A 24,335-nucleotide genomic window follows, 5' to 3' on the forward strand; every position below is an offset into this window, starting at 1 on the left:
ATGGGGCCTCCCAAAATAAGACTACATTTCCCATACTTCCCTTCAGCAAAATGTGACCATGTGGTTAAGTTCTAACCAACAGGAAGTGAGTGGAAGTGAGAATATAATTTCCAGAGTGTGTCTTAGACGGAAGAAGTATGCTGGAAAACAAATGTGTTGGCTAGCCATCCTGCATAAGGAGGGAGAAAGGAACATCCTAAGGAACATAAAGCAACAAGAGAGAAGAGCCTGGGACCCTCATTATTTCATAGAGCAGAGCTGCCATTCCAGATTAGGCTTTTATAAAAGCAAGAAATAAGCTTCCATCAGTTTAAGCCAGAGTTATGATGGCTTTTAATATATGCAGCCAAACCTGGAGCTTCATAAATACTGTAGAGTTAGAAGAAAGGTAGAATGTGTTGGAGGGTACAACATGTCCCTGGCACAAAATAGGTGCATGATATTTTTAACCATAAGCATTTTTGCCATAGACTTCTTTGCCCTGAGCATTTTTTGCTGCAAACATTTTCATCATGTAACTAACTGGCCATAAGACAATTCTGCTGTAAAAGATAAAAACATGAAAAATAAAAGAGACATCCATTTAAAAAGCTGTAATGAAATATGAAAAACGAAAAGATTTTATTGCAAAATACAAAATATCTGAATGCATTTAATATGTGTGTAAATTCATGGCAATACTGCACAAATAACTGATCTTATTTTGTGGATTGTACCTACACACTTGTCTTTGAAGTCTTTCATTTGTCATATTATACATTTTTTGCTTGTTGATTCATTTATCTCCTCATTTGCCATCACACTATTTTCTTTTTTTTGCTAAAATTTCTTCCTTCATTGAGAGGTATCAGTTTTCAAATATTAGGATGCTTATTCGTAACTGAGCTTTCTATTGCATTGTAAAAGTCTTCTATGCTATTCTTTGTTCTGGTATACTATCACAAGTCTGTTTATAGACATTCCAAAGCTCTATGGGAAGTGTAGGACTAAAACACTAGGCCACTGTATAGATCATTATATGAGCTAAGATTTATATAATATAAAAACAGGATTCTGTGTCAATGGAGAAAGGAATCCAAACTGTCAAACAGTTATTTTTGTTATCTTTTACGGCAAAATTGCCTTACAGCCAATTAAGTTATGTGGCAAAAATGTTAGCCACAGAGATCTCAGGGACAAAGATGCTTACCGCAAAAGTAATCCACACAGCAGGTTCTCGTTATGACTTGCAGAATTAATCTTTAGGGTTCTGGGCAATCAACCCAAATTTTGAATATCGAGGTCAGCTCCAGAAATAAGAGGACAGTGGTCACCTGGAGAGTGTCCACAGGACAATGACTAGGGCAATGAAAGGTCAGAAAAACCCATCTCAGGAGGAAAGACTGTAAGATCGAGGAGAAAGGTAAGCCAGAGCAACAGAATTAGGTTTCAAGTAACTCAAGTGTAGTAAGTTGAACAGGGCTCCTCTCTTTGCACTATAGTTTCCTCATCTGTAACAGATAGGACCAGAAAATCATTAAAATCCCTTCTAGCTATACCACAAGAGATCTACAGATTCAGAGGAATTTATATTGCACCACAGGACAGAACTACAACCCACCTAGAAACAGCACAGTGACAGTCAAGGACAGATTTCCACTAAACATCAAAAGACAACTTCTTAGCAATGTTTCTTGCCCGGCAATAGAATGGCTGCCATCCAAAGTCCGAAGTTACCTGACTTGAAGGGTTCCATCTAGACTAGGTTTCTAGAAGAAAGTGCTGAGTTTGGCGAGGACCATGGGGTTAAACCAGACTCAGCTCCTTCTCACAGACTGGTTGGGAAAGCGAGCTTTATAGTAGACAGTTCTGAATTTCAATCCACTTCTCCCACTTCCTTGGATATATGATCTGGACAAGTTGCCCACCTTTTTCTGATTCTCGGTTTTCTCACTTTAAAAACAGGAATAGCAAACATACCTTAAAGTATACTGCATTAAAAGAGATAATGCAAAAAAAAAAAAAAAAAAAAGAGATAATGCATGGCAAGCACATGGCACAGTGTTAGCAGTCATCATCAATATCGCATTAGCTTTAGAAATGGAGGAGGAAAAGAGAAAAATGTGAGGAGCTCAGAAGATGGAAGTTAGTCATCCCGGTGGAAGCACCAGTAGGTAGAGGGCTGGAATTTGTGGACTGGGCACATATTCGCACAGCCAAAATTAACCAGGACTTCCTACATAAATGCTGTGACATGCAAGGAGGATCAAAAGCAAGTAAGAGTAGGAGAGAAAGGGAAGCTGGGAGTTGGAGGTTCATCAGAAACTGAGAAAGAGCTCTCATCCAGACCTTATCCACCCATCCGTTATTGGTTATCTACAAGCAATTATAATATAGTAAAAGTGTCACAAAGAATTAAACACAGAGTATAATCAAGGCCTGTGTCTCTGCCTCTCTCTGTGTGTCTCTCATGAACAAATAAATAAAGTCTGTAAAAAAAGAAAATGATAGCTAACTCAAGACAGAAATTACTGAGAACAAAAGGTAGAAAGAGAGCTCAAGCTGATGATGTATTCAAAGGAGGGTGGAAAATCATAAGAACTTTCCCACTTCCCCTCTAAAATTCCTACATTCTACTAATTGTTCCACTTTAAGATAATTAGGTTCTACAATTATGGCTTCGGATGAAAAAGCAAAATAAAATAAATGCCCTACACGTGTGATTTAGTTACATTTCTTTTCTAAAAAGATTTTATTTATTTATTCATGAGAGACACAGAAAGATAAGCAGAGACACAAGCAGAGGGAGAAGCAGGCTCCCTGCAGGGAGCCGGATGTGGGACTCAATCCCAGCACCCTGGGATCACGACCTGAGCTGAAGGCAGACACTCAACCAGTAAGCCACCAAGGTGCCCTGATTTAGTTACATTTCTAAGAGAGTAATGGTGGGTGGGTGTGACTTGGTTATGAAAGGGCAGCATGAGGGCTCCCTATGCTGTTGGAACTGTGCAGTAGTATCTTGACCGTGGTATTTGATTCATAAATCCATGATAAATAGCACAGAATGTGCACACACACAAACACATGGCCCAGGGAAATATGAGGTGGGATGTATCCATGTCAATATCTTAGCTGTGATATTACACTATAGTTCTGTAAAATACTGTCACTGAGAAAAGCTCATCATTTACAAGGATCTCCCTGTATTTGTTTCTTAGAACTGCATGTGAATCCATAATTATTTCAATACAAATTGCAGTTAAGAAAGTAGCAACAGAAAAAGAATATAGTTATATAAAACTGTAGTTATGAAATATGAATTTATTATTGAAACTTTAGCAAAACACACAGAAAATAAAGTGTTGGAAATGCAGGTACTCTATGACTCAAATATCCTGTTGCAATATTTTGATCTAGTTCTTTCATTTTTACCTTACATTTTTACCTTTACCTTTTTACCTTTTACAATGATTTTCCTATATGTATATATAAATATATACATGTTTATATAGTTTAATTCAGCATAGTTTATTCTTTGTTTATTCCACATATCTTTCTATTTCAAAGATATTCCCGTTATAGTAAAAAATTCCTTAAACAATTATTTTTTCATGGCTACTTAGTAATTAATACCATATAGGCATATCATAATTACCTGAACCAATTCCTTTATTTGAAACATCTTAGGGTGTTTTAAAATTTCTCCTATTATAAGTAATTCTATAATAAATTAAATCTAACTGACTGCCAACTTTACTGAGATGAAACAGAACAAGTCTCTAAATACTAAAATGTTAGAATTACCAAGCATTTTAGAAATCACCTGCCCAAACAATCCCTCTAAAACAAACACACATAAATCATTTTATAGTTATGAAAACTATGTGCCTATTCTCACTTTAGGAAGTAAGGACAAGGCACAATTTCAAAGGCTGTTGAGAAAAAAAAAACAAAACATGAGCCACCGACCTTGCTCTAAGTAATTTTTGACCTTGTAGAATCAGGTAGAAAAAAGCATAAATGACGAAGTTAAAGAGGAAAAAAGTTTTTAAGACTTTGGTACATGCTAGATATGGTTCACATTCCCATTCTCTATGACATTGAGGAAGCAGCTGAACTATTCTAATTTTTATTTCTTCATCCATAAACATACCTTCCTCCTTGCAAGCCCTCAATAAATATTCATTGTCTGAATGAGTGACTGAAGTTACTGGCACATTAAGTACTCAGCTGCTCACGGCTACTCAAACATTCACTGTTCCTCCAAGGAATTATGGATGTTCCTCCTGAGGACATCCTCCCTACACCTTAGAGTCAGCACTATTGTCCCTCTTTAGAGAAGCCTTTGTCTTCTCACTTACTCACTCACTTCTCACTCACTTACTTCTTGCCCATATTAACCACCTCGTACTTAGGTACAGCAACATAGATGTCTGTCTGCACTTACATTAAAGGAACAACTGGAGGGTCAGTTCTGTTCCTTTTTCATCCTTGAGTAGGGCTTTGCCAACTGGGTTGACATGATAAGTTTTGCACGTCATTCTGGCTACAACTACTGGATGAGAGGTACACAAGTAATATCTCTTAGGCCAATAGATTCTCTCCTCTTGGAATTTAGAGTTTGAGATTTGGAGACAAATGATCCATGCAGATGGGTGGCTTGAATGTGTGACATGCAAATTTGTCACGTTCGGGGAAGCCATGCACACAAAGACAGGAAAGCTGTTCTATAGAGAGAATGAAGGATGCAGCAAATGCAGAGGAGAGGATAAAACAAGAACCATGAAGCACAAGAAAGACAGAGGCCGCCAGAAGGCTCTCAGCTCTGGTGTTCCAGGCCCAAATGAAGCCGAGTTCCATTCCCTAGCCTTGGCACCCAGGAGGTACACTGTGATTTTACAACTCCCTTCCTTCAGTTTTCAATTAAAATATTTTGAAATAAGCTTTTTTTTACTTGCAACCAAAGATAATTTACAAACATGGGTAAGAACGCCAATGCTTTTTCTTCCATCATTTTTTTTATTCTATTTCTTCCTCTGAAATATTCTTTTCCACTTTATCTAGAATTTTAAAATCCTGTTCATTCTTCAGGCTGATCCTAAATGCAACCTAGCCAAGGAATCTGTCTCTGCCCTCTCTGAACTCCCTCTTAGAACATTGTTTCCAGGGTGCCTGGGTGGCTCAGTCAGTTAAGCATCTGCCTTCAGCTCAGGTCATGGTCCTGGAGTCCAGGGATCCAACCCCACCCTCCAATTAGGCTCTCTGCTCAGTGGGGAATCTGCTTCTCCCTCTGACCCTCTCCCCTGCTCGTGAGCTCTCTCTGTCTCTCTCTCTCTCAGATAAAGAAATAAAATCTTAAAAAAAAAAAAGGACTATCATTTCTGTGCTTGACACATGTACATTAGAGTTATTCATGTACTTGCCTAATGCCCCATTTAAATCACTTCCTCTCTCTGGGCTTCAGTTTCCTTGCTCTTAAAATGAGTGAACTGTTTGAGACTGGGGTTGTTAAAGTGGATTCTCCATAGCCTCATGTTTGGCAATTAGGAAAGAGAGGTGAGTGGTCCCAAGAAAGCAGTATCCCAGGCTCCCATCCTTACTTTATTTTTTTTTTCCCATCCTTACTTTAACAAGAGTCCTCTGTTTTCATGTAATTCATATATTGGGAGTCTGGATAAGGCTTTATTGAGAAAAGGAATCTAGTACTAATCAAATTTGAAAATCCTAAACTAGATAATCTATAAAGCTCCAGGATTCCAGTAATAGTAGTGAAATAAAAATAATAAAACCAACTAAAATTTTATTGAGCTAGACACTGTTCTAAATACTCGGCTTAAAAAAAGAAATATTCGGCTTGTCAATATTTTAATCATTGTAACAATCGCATGAGCTAGATATTCTTCACTTCAACCTAAATTGAGGACCCAAATCCAATGTCTTACAAATGGCAGGGGCAGGAAGAGAGGAAACACAGATCCAGATCTGAGTCCTTACCCATAATACCACTTCCAAGCTCCTTCAGGGCAAATAGCATGGCTTTTGTTTCTTTTTCTTTTTATCTCAGAGCACAGTACTTAGGCTAATGGTCACTATTAATAGTGTCTGCAGGATGAATAAATGCTTGATGGAACAAAAGAAGTCTACCTTGGATTCTGAGAAAACTGAGACAGGAACTTGAACTCTCTAACACTTCAGTGGCCTTTAGAGAATAGCCCTAAACAAACAAACAGAACTATTTCACAGCTTACATCTTTTCTATGCCATCTTTCTGAAAAGCAAGGGACAACCCCCCTGCAGTCAGAAAGAATTCATTTTAGATATAGTTTAATTTGTAGTACTGACCAGACCTGATGGGTCCATGGACACATACTTCACCAAATTCGCCATCTTCAATTCATACTCAATATATCTATTCCTTTTGTATAAGGGTTTCTCAACCTTTGCACTACTGACATTTTGAGTCAAATAAGTCCTTGTTGTGGAGAGTTGTCCTGTGCATTACAGGATGTTTAGCAGCACTCTGACCTCTACCCACTAGAAGCCAATGACAACCCATCATCCATCCTTGCAACTGCAACAAATAAAAATGTCTCTAGACATGCCAAATGTCCCATAGAGAGAGGGGGTATAAAGTAGGGAACCACTGCTTTACATGAATTAGCTTTTGTGGAAACACTGGAGGGGGGTGGGGAGAAAAGAAAAGAAAAAGAAAAAATAAGCAATGCTTACTTATACTTAGAACATAAATGGTAATTTCCTTTCGTTGTTAGTTAGCTCCTCACTTCATCCTCCACCCTCAAAATTCTCCTTAAACCGGGCTATTCTGAGCACCCCACCATGTATCAAGCCTGCTAATTGCCTCAACCAAGAGTTGTAATAATAGATATCCTACACATTTATGAGGACTATATGGTGACCACAAATTACCCAAAGCTTATGAACAATCCCGGTATGAATATAATGAAGAAATTGCTCAGAACCTTGTAAAATGAAGAGAGAAATATGATCTGCCTTAAAGAAACCTCAGGATAATTAAATATTGCCAATATGGTCTTACTTCATGTCAACCTCTTGATACAGCCAACATTAGGCAAGTAGCAACTCTAGAGCAGGGAATGCACTAGGTACTTTTCTGAACCTTATCTCATTTGCTTTTCTCAACAATCTGATAAGAAAGACATTATCTGTTCTGCAGAGGGGCTCAGAGGAGTAAAATGTCTTGCCCAAGTTCACAAAGTTAGTCAATGGTATCAAAATTTGAATCTGAACAACCACTGGCTACCGTTCCCATGTACTCCCCACTTCTGTATTGCTGTATTTCACAAGAAAACCTTAGTGGCCACAATCAACAAAGAGCAAAGAAGGTAACGCAGTCATTTCATTCATACTTATGCACAGATAAGAGACAAAAGTATGTATTTCATAATGTCAATAATAGTCATCTACAGAAAACAAGTTTATCAGTTATTTTTCCCTTTGTGCTTTTCTACATTTTCTAAACTGTTTTGCCCTAAATATGTATTACCTATGTAATAAAAAGCAATTAAAACCCATTTCTGGTGCACCTGAGGGGCTCAATCAGTTAGGAGTCTGCCTTCCACTCAGGTCATGATCTCAAAGCCCTTGGATCAAACCCTGCATCAGGCTCCCTGCTCAGCCAGGAGTCTGCTTCTCCCTCTCGCTCTGCCCCTTCCCCTCACTCATGCTCTCTTGCACGTACACTTCCTCTCTCTCTCTCTCAAATAAATAAATAAAATCTTAAAAAAAAAAAAAAACCCACTTCCAACAACAAAAATAACGCATGGAAGTATCAAAACGTAATGCCAGTTTCAAGTAAACCATTACCACTATTTCTCACTTATGAGACTGCCAAAAATTTAGCAATTTGGTAACAACATCAACTTTAATAAGAGCCTGGGAAAATAAGTAGTCACATATACCGTTAGCAGAAATTTAAGTTGGTACAAGGCTCTTTAGAAAGAAATCTAGCAGATCTATCATAATGTGATGTGACTATGCTCTTTCTCCTAGCAACTCGTTCTAAGAATTGACCCTATGGCATACCACATATATAATACATAAATTCATACTCAAAGATATTTGCTGCCTATCAATAGAAAAATTAGAACAGTGGAATTCAAAGCAGTCATTAGAAAAAATAAGGTACCTCACTAGGTAAGAATGTATAACATTATCCAAGACTTGGTGTTAAATAAGAATCAAGTTATATAATAGCATGTACAGAAGGATCTCAGGATACACAGGTATTTATCATATATGAATATGTACATACACATATGTCAGTATGCAGGAATCTGTATGTGTCTATGTGGTTGTGTATAAGCTTGTAAATGCATAGAAAATTCTGTACATACATACAAGAAACAATTGATATTAATTATATCTGTAGGGTAAAACTAAAAGTTGGAGAGAAAGGAAATGAAATTTTATACCACTTACTAAATTATTTTATATTTTCTCTTCATAAATATGTATTCTGCTGTAAGCAAAAAACAGCGTTCTTGTTTTGGTTTGGTTTTGCTTTCTAAGAGACAAGAAGCCCTGCTCTCATGCAATAGCTTGAAAACAAAGCAACATATGATATAGAACTGTCTTCTGTTATAATTGCAAATGCTCACAAAACAAGACAGTGTGTGAAAGCCTCCCAGGATCTGTGTGCCAATGAAGCATAATGGAGACAGTTCTCTCCTGGCACACTGAGAGACAAAGCCAGGCTCCTATCATGTTAGGGGATTTAGTGGCTGGATTTTAAGACCAATAATTAAAGTGAAATGCTGCTATACATTTCAAGGCAACCTAAGCCAATTTCTTTAGCAGTTAATACCCAATTTTACTGTTCTATCCCTCCAGCTTGTCTCCTTTTAAAGTAGCTGATACATCTTGGCCAAGACCTCAGCTCTCCTCCTCTGCAAATGTGTTATGCTCTAGTATGTTAGAAGACCTGGAGCCTGCTGCTGGCTTAACTGCATATCAGCTCACTGACCTCTACAGAGCTTCTCACCTCTAAAACATTGTTAATGCCACCGATTTCCCTGGGACATTCTAAAAACTAAGTGTGATAGGGTATAGAAAAGCATGTTGCCAACACTAAGATGCTATGAGAATATTATCATTTGAACTTGAAAAAAAAAGGCCGACCATTAGTGTTGAACAGTGTAGTTACTGATGTCATCTCTGGGATATACATCCTGTCTATGGTCTCGAATGCCTATGAAGCTATGAAGCCACCTCAAATTCTTACTTGATGCAAGCAGCCAAAATGATCTTTTAAAAACACAACTCAGACTTCATTTGCCCCCCTTCCCTCCTGGCTCACTAAGTGCTGGTTGTAACAATTACATATCTTTTCACAGAGCTTGGCCCCTCTTCTAATTAGGTCTTTGTATTTGCTGAACCTAGTACTTAAAATGCGCTACATACTACAGCTTGCTTTCTTATTTTTTCCTGTTTGCTTCTGTTTCTTTGGATGTCAGCTCAAATGCTATCTCCTTGGAAAGGCCCTTCCTGATTGTGCTCTGTAAATTAGGCTTCCCTCCTCCCCACCACCACCTTGAGCTATTCTCTCCCTCACTCTAGTCCCTCCGTGGCATTTAGCATACCATATAATCCTTTATCCTTGTTTACTGGTTTATGGCATATCTTGTGAGCTACAATGTAAGCTCATAAGCACCCAAGTCTTATCTGTCTTATCCTCCACTGTATCACTGTGGCTAGAACTGTGCCAGCACACAATAGGCAATCATGAGACATTCATGAAATGAATGAATGCAGAATTTACCAACTACAAAGTGTTTTCATCCACAGTCCCACATTTTCCCTTGCCTGTGAAACAGGAAGGGCCAATATGATTTTTCTCATTTGAATTACCTGCCCAAGGTCAAAGCTTACATCTGGGGTTTCTGACTCATGATTCCCTAATATCCCCACTATCCAATAGCATCCACAAATTTGGACTTGGAAGGGTTGAAAATAGGGCCATTTATCTGGGCTTTAGCAACAGAGGGAGGGAAGAAAAAGATCTGCCTTCCTGCAGGGAGGAGGTAGGAGAGACAGGGAGGGGGAAATGGTGTGCTATTCTCTTGTACTCCCTAGCTGCAAATTAGTAAGTGAAATTCTTTCCTTCATCTGAATGAAATGCAGCTACCTCTGGGATGGAGGCTTATGAAACCTCTCATCACCAAGTCACGGTGCGGAACACTTGGCTAATTGAAACAGCAAGGGAAATTTTAGGTAGGTCAGATGCAATTACCCAAATTGGAAAGTGACACCAGTGTTCACACCCACTGGACCACACACAGCAGCCTGGGAGCTAAGTCACACACATACACCCCCACACTCATACCCCCAAACTAAAGTCATCCACATGCCCTCCTACAGCATGGGGTTCCAACTTTTGCAAATATGCTGATTCACTAACTAGGGAAAAAGTGAGAAGATGCTGGTAGGACAGGGGAAGAGGAGAGAAGAGGACAAGGAAGCTGAAGATGGAGGGGAAGGAGGCAGAAGGAAGAGAATATGGGGAAGGACTATAGAAGAGGGAGAAAGTGAAGGAAGAATAAGTAGTGAAGAGAAATACCATTCAGCTGTGATGCTCAAGTGGCCAAACGCTGGCACAACGCAGTCCTTGAGGATTTCTGTGGTCAGGGTGTTTTTTCAGGCACTTGTCTGTTTCCATAGAGACTAAGAATTCCTGCTTCAATAATCATCTTCCAGGTTTCTCTGGTGTTTGAGCTTTCTTCCTATTTCCCCATCAGCGGGCAAGGAAGGACCCAGAGCCTAGGGCTTGCCTTGTGAGAACAGGCATAAGGGCAGGCTGGCTACTTTACACCATCCTGGCCTCCAGCCACTCAGCCCAGTGCCGTAGAATTTCAGTTCTAGCATTTCCACTGATTACCTTACTCCTCCCCTAGGCAAGCACAGACCCTGCTCCTGCCTCCTCCCTCCTCCACAGCACTGCCCTGGAGATCTGCACAGCCTCGTGGGCAGTCTATCAAAAAGCTGAAAACCTGGTGAAACCTTGTGCCAACCTGACAGCATTTTCAGCCCTTTCACTAGTATGTTCATGGTGCATCTGTAGCATAGAAAACCAATTGGTCACATTTTCCACTTCGGGCCAAGAATGAAAATACTACCTCTTCTTCTATCAGGCTAGACACCTCTAGCTTCCCCTATACCTCCCACCCCACATCCAGTCAGCTGTCAGTCTGTCCAGTCTTTTGTGCAATGCTTTCCTCTTTCTTCCACAGTTCAGTAGCACTACCCTGGAGGGGCTGTCATTATTTCTCAGGTCATTAACTTAACGGACATGTATTTCTTCTCCCTGTCCATCAGGGTCAGGCTCTCTCCCTGTCAATACATCCCCTCCCTTAGTAAATCATAAATCCCTGGGGTCCAGGAATCTGTTTTCAACCTGCATCTCAGGTAAATCTGATGCAGCCAAGACACAGTGGGGAACCACAGATGGGATCCACCTTTTATGCAGCTGCAAAGAATTTCCAGTATTCACACATTACATTCTTCTCTCTGGAACTGCAGTGGGACTTCTATGGGCCCTAGGTAGTTTTGCTTTTGTGTGTTCATTCCCCATTTAAAAAAATTATTTTTTACTGCATTGGTATGATGACGAATTCCTTAATTCCTTAAGGTTAGACTCATTTATTTTATTCTGGTTTTTAAAAGAAATCAAAATTAAAACACGTTTGTCAGCCTTAAAATTGTTGTGATCCCTAGGTGCCATGCCTATGAGTAAGTCAGCCCTGCCTCAGCCCCTCTCCCAAATCTTCAGGACCCTCACACTGCCTACAGAATGAAGTCCAATCTTCTCAACACACTTACCCTGATCTGGGTTCAATCTGTCTTCCCAGCACCATCCATGATAGCACTTCCAATCCATATGGGCTCCAGCTTCCAGGCCTAAATGCAAATCTCTCAATACCCCATGCATATATGATGATGCCACTGCACCTTAGCTCTCAGCCCAGCCCAAAACAGGTTTCCTTTCCTTGTCTACCTACTGACTTTCTATTCAAATGGCCCTTTCCACTGTGGTCTCCCCTAGTCCCCCTGGTTGAAATTATGCCTCCTGCTTCTGCACTCCATAGCACTTTACATGTCTATTATTATACCACTAATAATACCACTTTTTCACCCTGCCCTGTGCCAAATATACCTAATTCTGATGTGTACTTCTTTCACAGCATAATATTTCTAAAATCAGGAAGTGGCTTATAACACATGCCAAGCAAACTCACCAGCCACCAGGTAGAGTACTACACTTCAATGTGCCAAAAATAATTTTCTGCATGTGCAAACCCAAAATGAATAGCAAGCCCTGGACCATCTAATTCCTTCATTTGTAGGGTTATTTGCATTCTCAACATCACACACAACTGAATTTTAATTTTAATCCCTAGTGCCTTTTTAAATTATGCTTTGATGCATTATTGAAAGAAAAAAATACTTTGGGTCCAGGCTATGGCCTAAGACATGTCAGGTGAAGCAATTTTAAGAAGTAGAAATTGCCAGATCTCTTGGCATATGTCATGAAATTTCCTAATTCCTTAGACCATGAAGGACTTATTACACAGACATTGAGTTGCTCTGTCAAAAGCTTCTAAGCAGGGGCACCTGGGTGGCTCAGTGGTTGAGACAATGAGATGCCTTTAGCTCAGGTCATGATCCCAGGGTCCTGGGATCGAGTACCACATCAGGCTCCCCACAGGGAGCCTGCTTCTCCCTCAGCTATGTCTCTGCCTCTCTCTGTGTGTTTCTCATGAACAAATAAATAAACTCTTTTAAAAATGCTTCTAAGTAAATGTCAAGAGATGTTGTTTAAGTAGACAATAATTATGATTTAGTTTCTTCCTGAGTTACAAAGTTTTGCCAATGAGGAAATGTACAATTTAAACTCCAGGATTCATTACTCCACTTCGAAATTATAGACTCTCTACAAAAGGAGTTCAAAATGGAGAATACAGGTTATAAAAGGATATCATAATGCTTACATACAATTGCAGATGGCCAAAAGTGATAAAATTTTTAATATTAAACCCGAAAATAGCTAAGATTCCAACCTCATAATATTGATGAACACACAAATCTACAGAGAAAAGTAATCTATTGTTAGTTTATTTTAAAAATTTGTATACATTTAGTGTTCTTTTCTGCTAAAAAATTATCTTGATGATGAATACTACAATAGGTTGCTTTTTTTTTTGTCAAGAAAGCAGTCTTTTGGTAAGCTATTATTTTTTTACATTTCCACATTAGAAAGCTCTTAGGGGTCTGGGACTGTGTATTAATTATCTTTCTCTCCCCTCTAGTGTCTTTGCATATGAAAAATGCTCATTTTTGAGTTGATCTAGCTTTCTGCCAGCAGTTTCATTGCTATCAAGTCTGGCCTCGTTTCTATTAAAATCTAGTTGTATGTTTATTTTATAGTTTGGATGCATACATTTCATTAAAAATGCCCTTTTTAAAAATTCAAAATCAGTTCATGCTTTTATTCATTCAATGAGTATTTATCAGGCTCCTAACAAATGCCGAGCAGTGACAAGGATACAAAGGTGAGTAAGACACAGCCCTGCTCTGAACTTTACTCATAGTCTAGAGGGAGAGATAGGCCAGGCAACATATCCCAATCTAATGTGATGATTGCTAAGGCAGGAACATACTAGCTGGGGAAGGAATATGGAGAATGGCCATCTCATGCAGTCTACAGGGTTTAAGGAGCTGAAAAATGAGTAGGAGCTAACCTGGAAAAGTAGACATCTAGATGGCTATGGGAAAAGTTGGCCTACCCTGAGAGCGCAGTGTGTACAAAAGCATAGAGATGGAGGTGGGGGGATGAGGACCTCCCAGTGGAGACACACTAAGAAGTTCTACTGGCCTGGCTTGCAGAGGTACCATGATAGACTTCTGATGTCCAGTTAAGATAAAGTCCATTTCTGGGACGCCTGGGTGGCTCATTGGTTGAGCATCTGCCTTTGGCTCAGGGTGTGATCCTGGAGTCCCTGGATCAAGTCCCACATTGGGCTCCCTGCATGGGGCCTGCTTCTCCCTCTGCCTGTGTCTCTGCCTCTCTCTCTTTCTGTGTGTCTCTCATGAATAATTAAATAAAATCTTTAAAAAAAAAAAAAAAGATAAAGCCCATTTCTGGACTTAATCCTGAGAAGAGTGTGGACTCATTTTCATTGGCAAGATACTGTTCCATAAAGTTATAAAGCAGTACCAATATTGTTCTCTCAGTGTCATATAAGGATTTAATCAGTCTTACTCAATACTGCTTTTTCTCTGCCTTCTTTTTTTTCTAGCATTTAAAAATTTTTTATGTTATATTTAATTCAACAGCAATGTCTTATTTACAAGATTCAAGCTGAAAAAATAACTACATTCATTTCAGTTACCTCAGACACTCCTATTTTTCCTTACCATAGAGAAAGAAACAAATAGAAACATTTACCACTAAATTCTTCACTTGCAACCCTATGGGCATTTCTCTATGACATTTTACTCAATGTTGAATAAGTAGAGCCTGTGTAACCTCAGACAACTTGCCTAACCTCTCTGTGCCTGGTATATTCAACTATAAGAAAAAATTAACTATCACCTACCTTAAAGAACTCTTATGAGGGTTAAATAAGATATCCTATGTACAGTCTCTGGCAGGTGGCCTGGATTGTAATCATTGCTACAATAAAAAAATTGTAACAATTTTTATCTTTAAGCATTACTGAACAATGTATATAAATATACAGGGTTGTAACTTTATATTCTATTATTTTAATCTTATGTATACACACATATAATATATATATATATATATATATATATATATATATATATATATGTTGATACACACTTTCAATAGAGGTAATTGCGGAGACAAAGAATCAGGGAAGAGGGAAGGTATATTTTCCATTGTATTTTTTTCTGTAATCTTTAACTCTTTCTTAACAAGAGCATGGAAAACTTTTATGATAAGAACTTCTATAATAAAAATTAATTTTAAAACCTTATTAAATAAAATAAAAATGTATCTAAATATTACATATATTATTATACATCTATATATCTGTCTATAATATATATTATTATATATCTATCCAATATATCCAGATATCTAAAGATACCCAGATATATATCTAAATAAACATGTAAATATAAATTTACATACATATATTTATGTATAGCTATAGATATAGATTTAGCCTAGAAAAGAAGAAAACTGTAGTAAGAGGAGGAACAGGATCTGTTTCCTAATTTTCAAAGGGTAGCCATGTGGACAAAGAATTAGATTTATTTTGTACCTAGACAGCCAAAAGGCCTAAATAAAAAGAAAGAACTTTGGGCTGATGAGAACAATCCAAAGGTACAGCCTCAAAAAGCAGTGGTAGCTCCATCATAGAAGGTGTATATCATAGACTACATGGTCATCTTTCTGAAACTTGGTTCAAAAGATTTTTCTTCTGGGATACCTGCGTGGCATAGTCAGTTAAGCCTCCAACTCTGGGTTTTAGCTCCGGTTACAATCTCAGGGTTTTGATCTCAGGGTCGTGATCTGAGGATCTGGAGATGGAGCCCCACAACAACCTCTTCACTCAACATGGAGTATGCCTGAGACTCTCTCTCCCTCTCCCTCTGCCTGTCCCCCACCCCCTGCCCTCACACACTCTCAGACTCTCTCTGTCTAAAATAAATAAATCAAAAGAAAGAAGAAGAAAGAAGAAAGAAAGAAAGAAAGAAAGAAAGAAAGAAAGAAAGAAAGAAAGAAAAAAGAAAATAAAGAAAAAAAGAAGAAAGAAAGAAGAAAGAAAGAAAGAAAGAAAGAAAGAAAGAAAGAAAGAAAGAAAGAAAGAAAAAAGAAAGAACGAAATTCCTCTTCCAAGTCTATGCAACTGGGCAGTCTCCAAGCATTTGACCTTGGATGCATCCTTAAATGGCTACCTAGAAACATTCAAACTTTCACCACACACTAATTAAGTTAGTATATCAGCTTTACCTTCAACCTCCAAAACCCTTAAATGGGCAGGTATTCCTAAAAAAGAAATACTAGCATATTTATGCTTATAATATCTCAATACAATATGAAGTTATCCAAATAAATACTTCATAATGGTATAGCCTGATTCAAAATACAGATGCTGTGTTTAAACACCACCTAGAGAGATACCTGGCTGGCTCAGTGCTTGAGCGTCTGCCTTTGGCTCAGGGTGTGATCCTGGGATCTGGGATGGAGTCCCATATCAGGCTCCTTGCAGGGAGCCTGCTTCTCCCTCTGCCTGTGTCTCTGCCTCTCTCTGTGTGTCTCTTTAAAAATAAAAAAAAAAACACCACCTAGAATTGGATTTGTTAAAGGTAATTTTTGCTTTCAATCAGATTTATACTAAACAGGGAAGTATTTTAGCACTCCTCATTATCCTATACTTTTAAATCCCATTAAAATCTGGAAATGGATTTTAATTGGACTACTGTTTTGTGGCTTGCCATTATGAATTTGGTAAGTAAAGCCTAATGTTGGAACACTTTAGTGACTCAAGACTGGGAGTTCTATGTTTGTAGATTCTAATTTCCATGGTAGGTGAAACGCACACAAGATAAATACGGGGTTCCTGAGCTAATGAATTGGGATAGCTACAGTGCCATCTGGAGATGAGAGCATGACCTTTGAATGGCAATCTCTGCTAGAGAATAATTTAAATGAAGAGAAAGTGAGCCAAGGCAGGCAGAGAGCTCTGGAAGACACATCTGACTTGGGGGCTGCTCTGAAATCTACCAATCCAGAGTCTGTTGACTTAGAAAGTCATTAAACTTCTCTGAACATCTGTCACTCTTTCATCCAAAAACAGAGGGAAAATCCAAGGACATAATATTGGTTCCTTTTCAATAATCAGTTGATATTTATCTATACAGAAAGACAGTTTAGTTCAGTGGAGAAAAACTTAGACCTTAAAGTCAGAAAACCTGAATCTGGCTGTCACTAAGTAGCTATTTTACCTTGAACAAGTCTCCTACCATCTCTAAGAACAGATTTCCTCATCTAATTTAAGGACACAGCAAAATAAAGGAAAATTGCAAACATATCCTCATGTTGTTTTAAGCCTCAAACTAAAAGCTCTATTGTAAGAACAACTATCATGATTCTCCTTTTATAAATGGGGGAACAGGCTTAAAATTTTCCTAGGTTTTATAAGTAGTAACAGTACCCCAGATGTTTGATATCAAGTCTCTAGGCACAGACATGCCACATCACCTGCCTAACAGACTTCTGGGGAAATGAAATAAGGTAAGTGTCCATATGTACCATTTATTATAAATAGCTATACAAGTTTAAGGTATTGTTAAAACTAAGCTTTAAATCCTCTAGACTTATTTTTAAGTCCTCTAGACATATTTTCCATTCATAAACATTTCTATTAGATCCCTATGAACCACCTTTCCTGTCCTGCACATCACAGTACAACGAATTAAATAAATGAGCGGATCACTGCTGCTTTAGAAATGATCCATGAGCTTAATTAAATATCTTAAACAAATGGATACATTTACATTTCATGAGGCCACTCTTTGAGGATCTTAGAAGAAAGAAACTATAATTAGACAAGATAGGTATAGTTGCACTGGTCAATGAAACTTGCTCCCCACTGAAAGAAACCCTGTTCTCAGGGCCCAACTGCTCATCCAAACCAAACAAACATCATCATCCCAGACTGTGTTCTCAATTGCAAATATGCATCAAAAGTCATAAGATACATAGTACTGCCATAATGAAGCCACAACATTTCCCTAACCAGAAAGAGAAACCGGCAAAAGGAAGAGTCCCTGCAACTTCTTCATACGGGGCTAGTTTGATCAAGCTGAAGAATCAATTCCTAACAACGATGCTTTAGAGATAACAATATTCTTAATAAAAATGTTTTCCCATTACAATGGCTTATCAATTCAATTCATTCTTCCCTAAACCTACTGGAAAAGTCTGATTTGGTGAAAAAGACAATCCTCAAAAATCCAAACTTACTACAGGCTGCCCTGTGTTTGTTACTGCTCCCATTAAACGACAGTCCCCTAAAGGCCATTCACTATTATATTCCCCACAGTGCTTAGCACAGTACCTGACACATAATGGACTCAGGAAATAGGTGTTGAATTTATGCTAGAATGTAATATACTTTAAAAACAAATTCCAGGGGGAATCCCTGGGTGGCTCAGCAGTTTGGCGCCTGCCTTTGGCCCAGGGCGCGATCCTGGGGTCCTGGGATCAAGTCCCACGTCGGGCTCTCTGCATGGAGCCTGCATCTCTCTCTGCCTGTGTTTCTGCCTCTGCCTCTCCCTCTCTCTCTCTATCATGAATAAATAAATAAAATATTCTTAAAAAATTAAAAAAATAAAAAAATAAAAACAAATTCCAATCTTAATTCTTATGAAAAGTGAAAAAATACAAAATTTCATATTTCTTTCATTTCCTAAAGGTGGGGCTCCTCCTCACTCGTTTGGAAATTGTTTATTCCATTTCAGTTATTTGTGTACATGCCCACTATGTTCCAGAAAGGATTATAGTGGCATCATTTGGAATGGATGAATCTTTTTTTTTTTTTTTTTTTTTTTTTAAGATTTAAAGGCAATCACATCCAGTCAAAAGATGCTTTGGACTTTATCACAGATTTAGAAAATCATAAATCAGATACTTATGTACAATATCAATACCAAAGCTGTTAGAACCAAGAATCCCTCAGGTAATTTTAACTTTAATTTAGGATGGTCCTGAGAAAACACTCTACCAACACCTTATTCAACTTCAGTAAGAACTTGTATGGGTAAAACATGTTTTCAGGCCAGGACACTTGAACATCTGTAGACAATATTTTACCCCACTTATGGGGTCAGGAAAATAGGAAGTGGTAGTCCAGGAAGAGCCATTACACAATTAAAAGAAAAAAGCATTTATTTGCAATGCACAGGAATTAAATTCAGTTTGCTTTCATTCCTTCCCAAACAACCCAACATGAATCTTTCCTTTGGAGTCCTAAGTTGTCCAGTATATTAAAGTCACCAATGTGGAACAAACCACTGAGCCTTCAATTATAGATTATCTTTATGTAAACAACCCTCTGATCCTGGTTCCTTGAAAAGGTGAGCAAACAGCTATGATAATACCCCTGGTCCAACATACATATATTAAATAACTCTTTTGCTATGGATATGGCTAAAAGAGCATTCCAACAGAGAGAAATCCAACTTGTTAAAACGCTTTATAAAAAAAAATAAAATAAAAAAAAAAAGGCTGCAAGCCCAGATACAAAGTTTAGAGGCTTTTTCGTGTTCCTTCTATGCAAAGTTTATGAAACACTAATACACTCAATGCAAAAAAGATAATGATAAGACCAAAGCCAATAGCAGATGAAATAAATTTCATTGAACAAATCATAAATGCTATGTAAAAGACTTCTAGATAAAAATTCGCTCAAGGTAAAAATTGCTGAGGAAAGGTAACAGCATTAACCCTAGCCGACAGCCGGAGTTTGAAAGAGGCACGTCTTTACAGAATTGCAAACAACATCAGCATTACGAGGATAATAATTAGAATAAATACCGTCCGCAGGCTGCAAAAACAAGCAACGCACTTGGCTCCTTCACCTCTCCCCCTCATCCAGCTGGGTAGTGAAAGCAGCTGCCTCTCCCTGCCCTCCTTCCCAGCGGCTCCTCGCGCCACCCGCTCCCTTCTCGCGTCACTCTTCCCTCCCCTTTCGCCTCCTCTCCCCGCCCCCAGCTAGTGTATTCAGCAGCCCAGCGAGATTAAGAGGCGCTCGCTACGTCCCTGGGCCTCAGGACTGATCTAACGTTTCCTAGCTCCTTGAACTAGAGAAATTAGAGACGCAACACCCTGGTGGTATTAGATGCCTTCGCTCCATCCTGGCCCCTCCCAGGCCAAGGTGGCGGGGGGGGGGCGGGGGGGGGGTCGGGCTAGTGGAGTAGGAAGCCTCGGGAGGACCCGGCGGAGTCCAGCTGGGCGCACCCCGTCGCCAGCGCTACCTGAGCTGTCCATGGTGCTGGCGCGGTCTTGAGACTGCTGGGCGGGACTCCGCGCGGCTGCCGCCCCGGCGTTCACTCTCTGCTTGCCGCCACCCGCGCCGCTCCCCGCACTTAAGTCCCGGTTACTGTCCACCAGCTGCAAGGATTCATAACCATCGTTGCTGGTCTTTTTCCGGTAGCTCCCGAGGAGACTCATGGGCAAGCCCAGAGACCAGGGAAAAAATATCAACCTGGGAAACGAAGGGGGGGGTGGAAGGTGGAAAGGGCTAAAGGAGGAAATAAAAAAAGAAAAAAAAGAAAAAAAGAAAAAAAAAAAAAAACCATCAAGTGTCCGACATGACGCAAAGAGGAGGGAAAGAGGGAGCAGCTAGCGGAGAGGAGCTGTGCGGGGCGAGCGGCGGAGCCACCGCCCTGGGCAGAGCGCAGCTCTGGGCACCCGGCGCGACCCAGAGAGAAAAAGAGGGCGCGGGCGGGAGGGCGAGCGGGCCCTGCGGAGCTCCCAGCCCCGGGCCAGCCACCCGCAGGCTGAGGAATGCCCGGAAGCAATCCTATAGGTGTCGCCGCGTCGCCCCGCCGCGCAGCAGGGCAGCTCCAAGCGCGGCTGGCCCACGGGGAGGGAAGAAAAGAGAGGGAGTGAGGGAGGGGAGATTCTGGAGCGGGAGGGGGGGAGGGGGGGCGGTAAATGGGGCGTGGTGGGAGGGGGAGGGGACTACTACGACCCGAGCAGAGAGTATTTTCGCGCGTCACGTAAAGAAGAAAGAGGCTGGGTGTCTCTGCTTCGTAAGCTTTGGGGACGGTGGGGGGGGGGGGGGTCTCTTGGTAAAATCCAGACACGCCCATTTTGTATAACTTAGCCTATATTTGCTGGAAGATTCGGCAAGTCAAAGCCACCCCGACGGTTACCGTCCTGGAGGGCTGACTTGTAACTTAACTGAATAGAAAAAGAACACATGTTAAACCTATGCTAGGGCAGAAAGGAACAGCAATTTCTTTCAAACCAGAAGGGGAATAATCCCCAAGAGCTGGCTATTCTAAGTAGGAGACCATTCCACCTAATGAGTAGATAGGACTGTTTCAGTAACTATGAACCAATAATTGGGGAGGGTGACCCCGGGGAAGAGATTGAATCAGGTGCAATTTCAGTTCTGACATCATTTACCTTGGGACCTGGAAAAAGGACTATACCACTCAGTTGGCTTGAAGGGATGGATGGTTAGGAGACGAGGATTTTTCTTTCCATTCTCTGGCTCCTCCCCCTTTTTCTTTCATAATTTTGAGAAAACAAAGAAAGCAGTCACTCATTATCAGAGGAGAATTAATCACCAAGGTAATCAAGCTGAAGGGCCAGAGCCCCTTTCTGGCAGAGAAGTCCCTTTCAAGACTGTGTACCTAATTTTATATTCATGATTTTGCCTTCTTATTCTTAAAGAGAACCCCAACATTGGATATTTCAAGACTTGCAAACACTGGACATAACTCTAAGTCTCAAAATGCAATTATCAAATGTTCATTTTCACTTGATATAAAAAGCATGCAGAAGTATCTATCCCTCATTTTTATCATTTCGAGTGAAATTGTGGTTTTTAAATGGTCCTTTTCCCTATTAGGATTTGGAATGACTATGTGAGGAGCTTTTCAAAAGTCATTTGGCAGAGTTTCATCACGCATCAGCAAGAAAAAAGTTCACATATGTAAAATTTGCTTAAGCCCATACACAAAGCCAGCATTTCTCTCTTTTCGCCTTTCATGGCTTTCTCGGTGTCATTTTGATCACTTAAGAACACAAAATCAAACAACAGCATCTAATAGGATTGGGTCCAAATCACTTGGGACCCAAAGAGTTTCCAGGAAATTCTAGCTCTATACCGGTCTATGTAAAATAAGTTGGATTGAGAGACATTTGCCTATTCAAGGATCACTCAAACGCAAATTCTTATAGGAAGAGGATGAATCAGTAGAGGCCAAGAATGCTAGTCTCCCCTCTGGGAAGACCTCAATTCGTTCACTGAAGATGTAACCTGACCCAAATCATAAATCGCAGTTAATGCTTATTTATAACAAGATCAAACAACTTGAGGGATAGCAGTTAAAACTGTAATACAATTTTAAACACAAATTTTATACTTTCAATTTTCCAAATCTGTCAGATTGAGTGATTTTTAGGTACTTGACTGAAACTGTACTCTGTAAAGTCTAGTAAATATTTTCAAATAACATTTTAAATAATCCTTTTCTGCATTTTTCCTTCTCTTTTAATTCATTACTGAGGCACAGAGAGAGTAAATGCCTAGTGTCCATCATGTGCCTCGGCAAATTCTGGATTTATAATCACTGGATTAAGAGAATTCAGAGATGACCATTTTTCAAAATTGAAAATTATTATTTTCAAAAAGAGTGCTTTCAGTTATTTTCATTCAACTGTTTTCAGAGCTGCAGACATATTGCTGGAAGAAATTAAGATGAAACATATGCCTTTATATTTTTTAATATCTATCTCCCCAGTTTGCAAATTTAAAGAAAAACTTGAATGGGCTAAAGAGGCCATTTAATTTTTTTCTTTACACTTAATTTAACATAATTAAAATTAATCAGAATAACTATTCATGACCTTACAAAATTAAGGATATAAAGAACACACACACACAAGAACACAAAAAGGTAGAAAACACAATAGCTGTTTTAACATACAATAGTCTAAAAAATAGTTTGGAGCTTAAATTGGAATATATACGAATTCTGACACTAACATTGTTTTTCTTATCCTAAAGATCACATTCATAATAAGTTCACTTATCCATGATGATCTTACTTTTCTACTCTATACAATAGAGCATAATAAAAATACCATCATTATATATAGTTGAAGAATTAAATTAGTACCTAACACATAGAGAATAAGTATTTAATGAATATTCACTGTTATTACTATGATTGGGCTGGCTTGTGCACAATTCTATCCTCAGTGCCCAATAGTCCTAGTTCTTCCCGTGGAAGATGCTCAATAAAGGATAAGTATTTTTTTCCAGTACTATACTAGTAGAAATTTGTCTTTGTGATTCTGAATGAGTATCCGTGCCTAACAAAGGGCACTGGTAAGATCCAAGGTGAACATTCAGAGCTAAACTATCCTGTTTTTTCCAATTTACTTTATTTCAAGAATACTACATCACAGAGCAGAGCCAAAGGATTAGGTGCCCTCTTTGGGGGAGAGTATTCTTTCCCTTTGCCTTTTCAATTGCTGACTTCAGTCACTTCTAAACTTGGCAAAGGTTACTCACACTGAGGAATGTTCAGGCTCTATTCCTACCCATCCCTTCCACCCCCAAAATACTCTCCCATCACAACAGATGTCACACTATTTTTGTGGTGCGGGGTAGGAGAAGATGAATAAATGCCATGACCCATCTGGATTATGATCTGTGCTTTTTAATTTCCAGGAACTATAACACAGCGGTTAAAACTCAGGTTCTGGAATGATATTTCCTAGGACTGAACCCTATTTCCGCAGACCCTTTTAGCTCTATGACCTTAGGCAAGTTACTTGACTTCTCTGCCTCACTTTTCTCCTTTGTAAAATGAGCATAATAGTACCACCAGGGACGCCTGGGTGGCTCAGCAGTTGGGTGTCTGCCTTTGGCTCAGGGAGTGATCCCAGAGTCCTGGGATCAAATCAAGTCCCACATGGTGGGGCGGGGGGGGGGGCGCTTCTGCCATGGAGCCTGCTTCTCCCTCTGCCTGTGTCTCTGCCTCTTTCTCTCTCTGTCCTTCATGAATAAATAAATAAATAAAATCTTAATAAAAGAAAAAAAAGAATAGTACCATCAGAATAAGGCTGTAAGTGAAAATTAAATCAGTACCTAACATATAGTAAATGCTTAACAAATAGTTACCACTATTGTTCTAGTATTTTTAGAAGGAAAGTAACATTTTTTCATGTAATTTCCTATCTGTAAATTAGGCTAAAATCTGTCCTGCCTAACTTAAGAAATTTATTATGATGATGTATAATATAAAAGCATTATGTATAATGTAGAGTGATTGTTCTGCCTTGAGGTTTTACATATTTCATACATCTCTTATTAGATTTTAGACTCCTTGAGAACAAAAATCCGTATTTTGCTCATGTCTATATCCCTCCTGATACCCAAAAGAGCACCGTACACTCATGAGACATCGAGTAAATATCTACTGAATAAATAAATAAATAAATAAATAAATAAGTAAATAAAATGTATTAATAATCACCTAGTCTAGTGATTTTTTTAAAAAACTATGTTGTGGTCTACTATTAGATTATAAAATAAAAT

The 24,335-nt window shown here is 39.2% G+C and overlaps 1 protein-coding gene across 6 annotated transcripts in view; it reads right to left on the reverse strand.

Annotated features, from left to right (window-relative positions):
• Nucleotides 1-24,335, reverse strand: part of DNAJC6 (DnaJ heat shock protein family (Hsp40) member C6) — a 138,866-nt gene that overhangs the window by 73,670 nt on the left and 40,861 nt on the right. For 2 of the 6 annotated variants that reach the window (XM_025427989.3, XM_049110340.1), the window contains exon 2: nucleotides 20,029-20,294. The exons of 3 other annotated variants lie outside the window; for them this stretch is intronic. In XM_025427989.3, coding sequence (XP_025283774.3) covers nucleotides 20,029-20,224 — 196 coding nt within the window. In that variant the 5' untranslated portion in view covers nucleotides 20,225-20,294. Of the gene's footprint in view, nucleotides 1-19,588; nucleotides 19,607-20,028; nucleotides 20,295-24,335 lie in introns of those variants that run through there. One more of the 6 variants, XM_025427992.3, reaches the window with a different exon arrangement.

Source organism: Canis lupus, chromosome 5, assembly GCF_003254725.2.
Source record: "Canis lupus dingo isolate Sandy chromosome 5, ASM325472v2, whole genome shotgun sequence".
Taxonomy (NCBI): domain Eukaryota; kingdom Metazoa; phylum Chordata; class Mammalia; order Carnivora; family Canidae; genus Canis; species Canis lupus.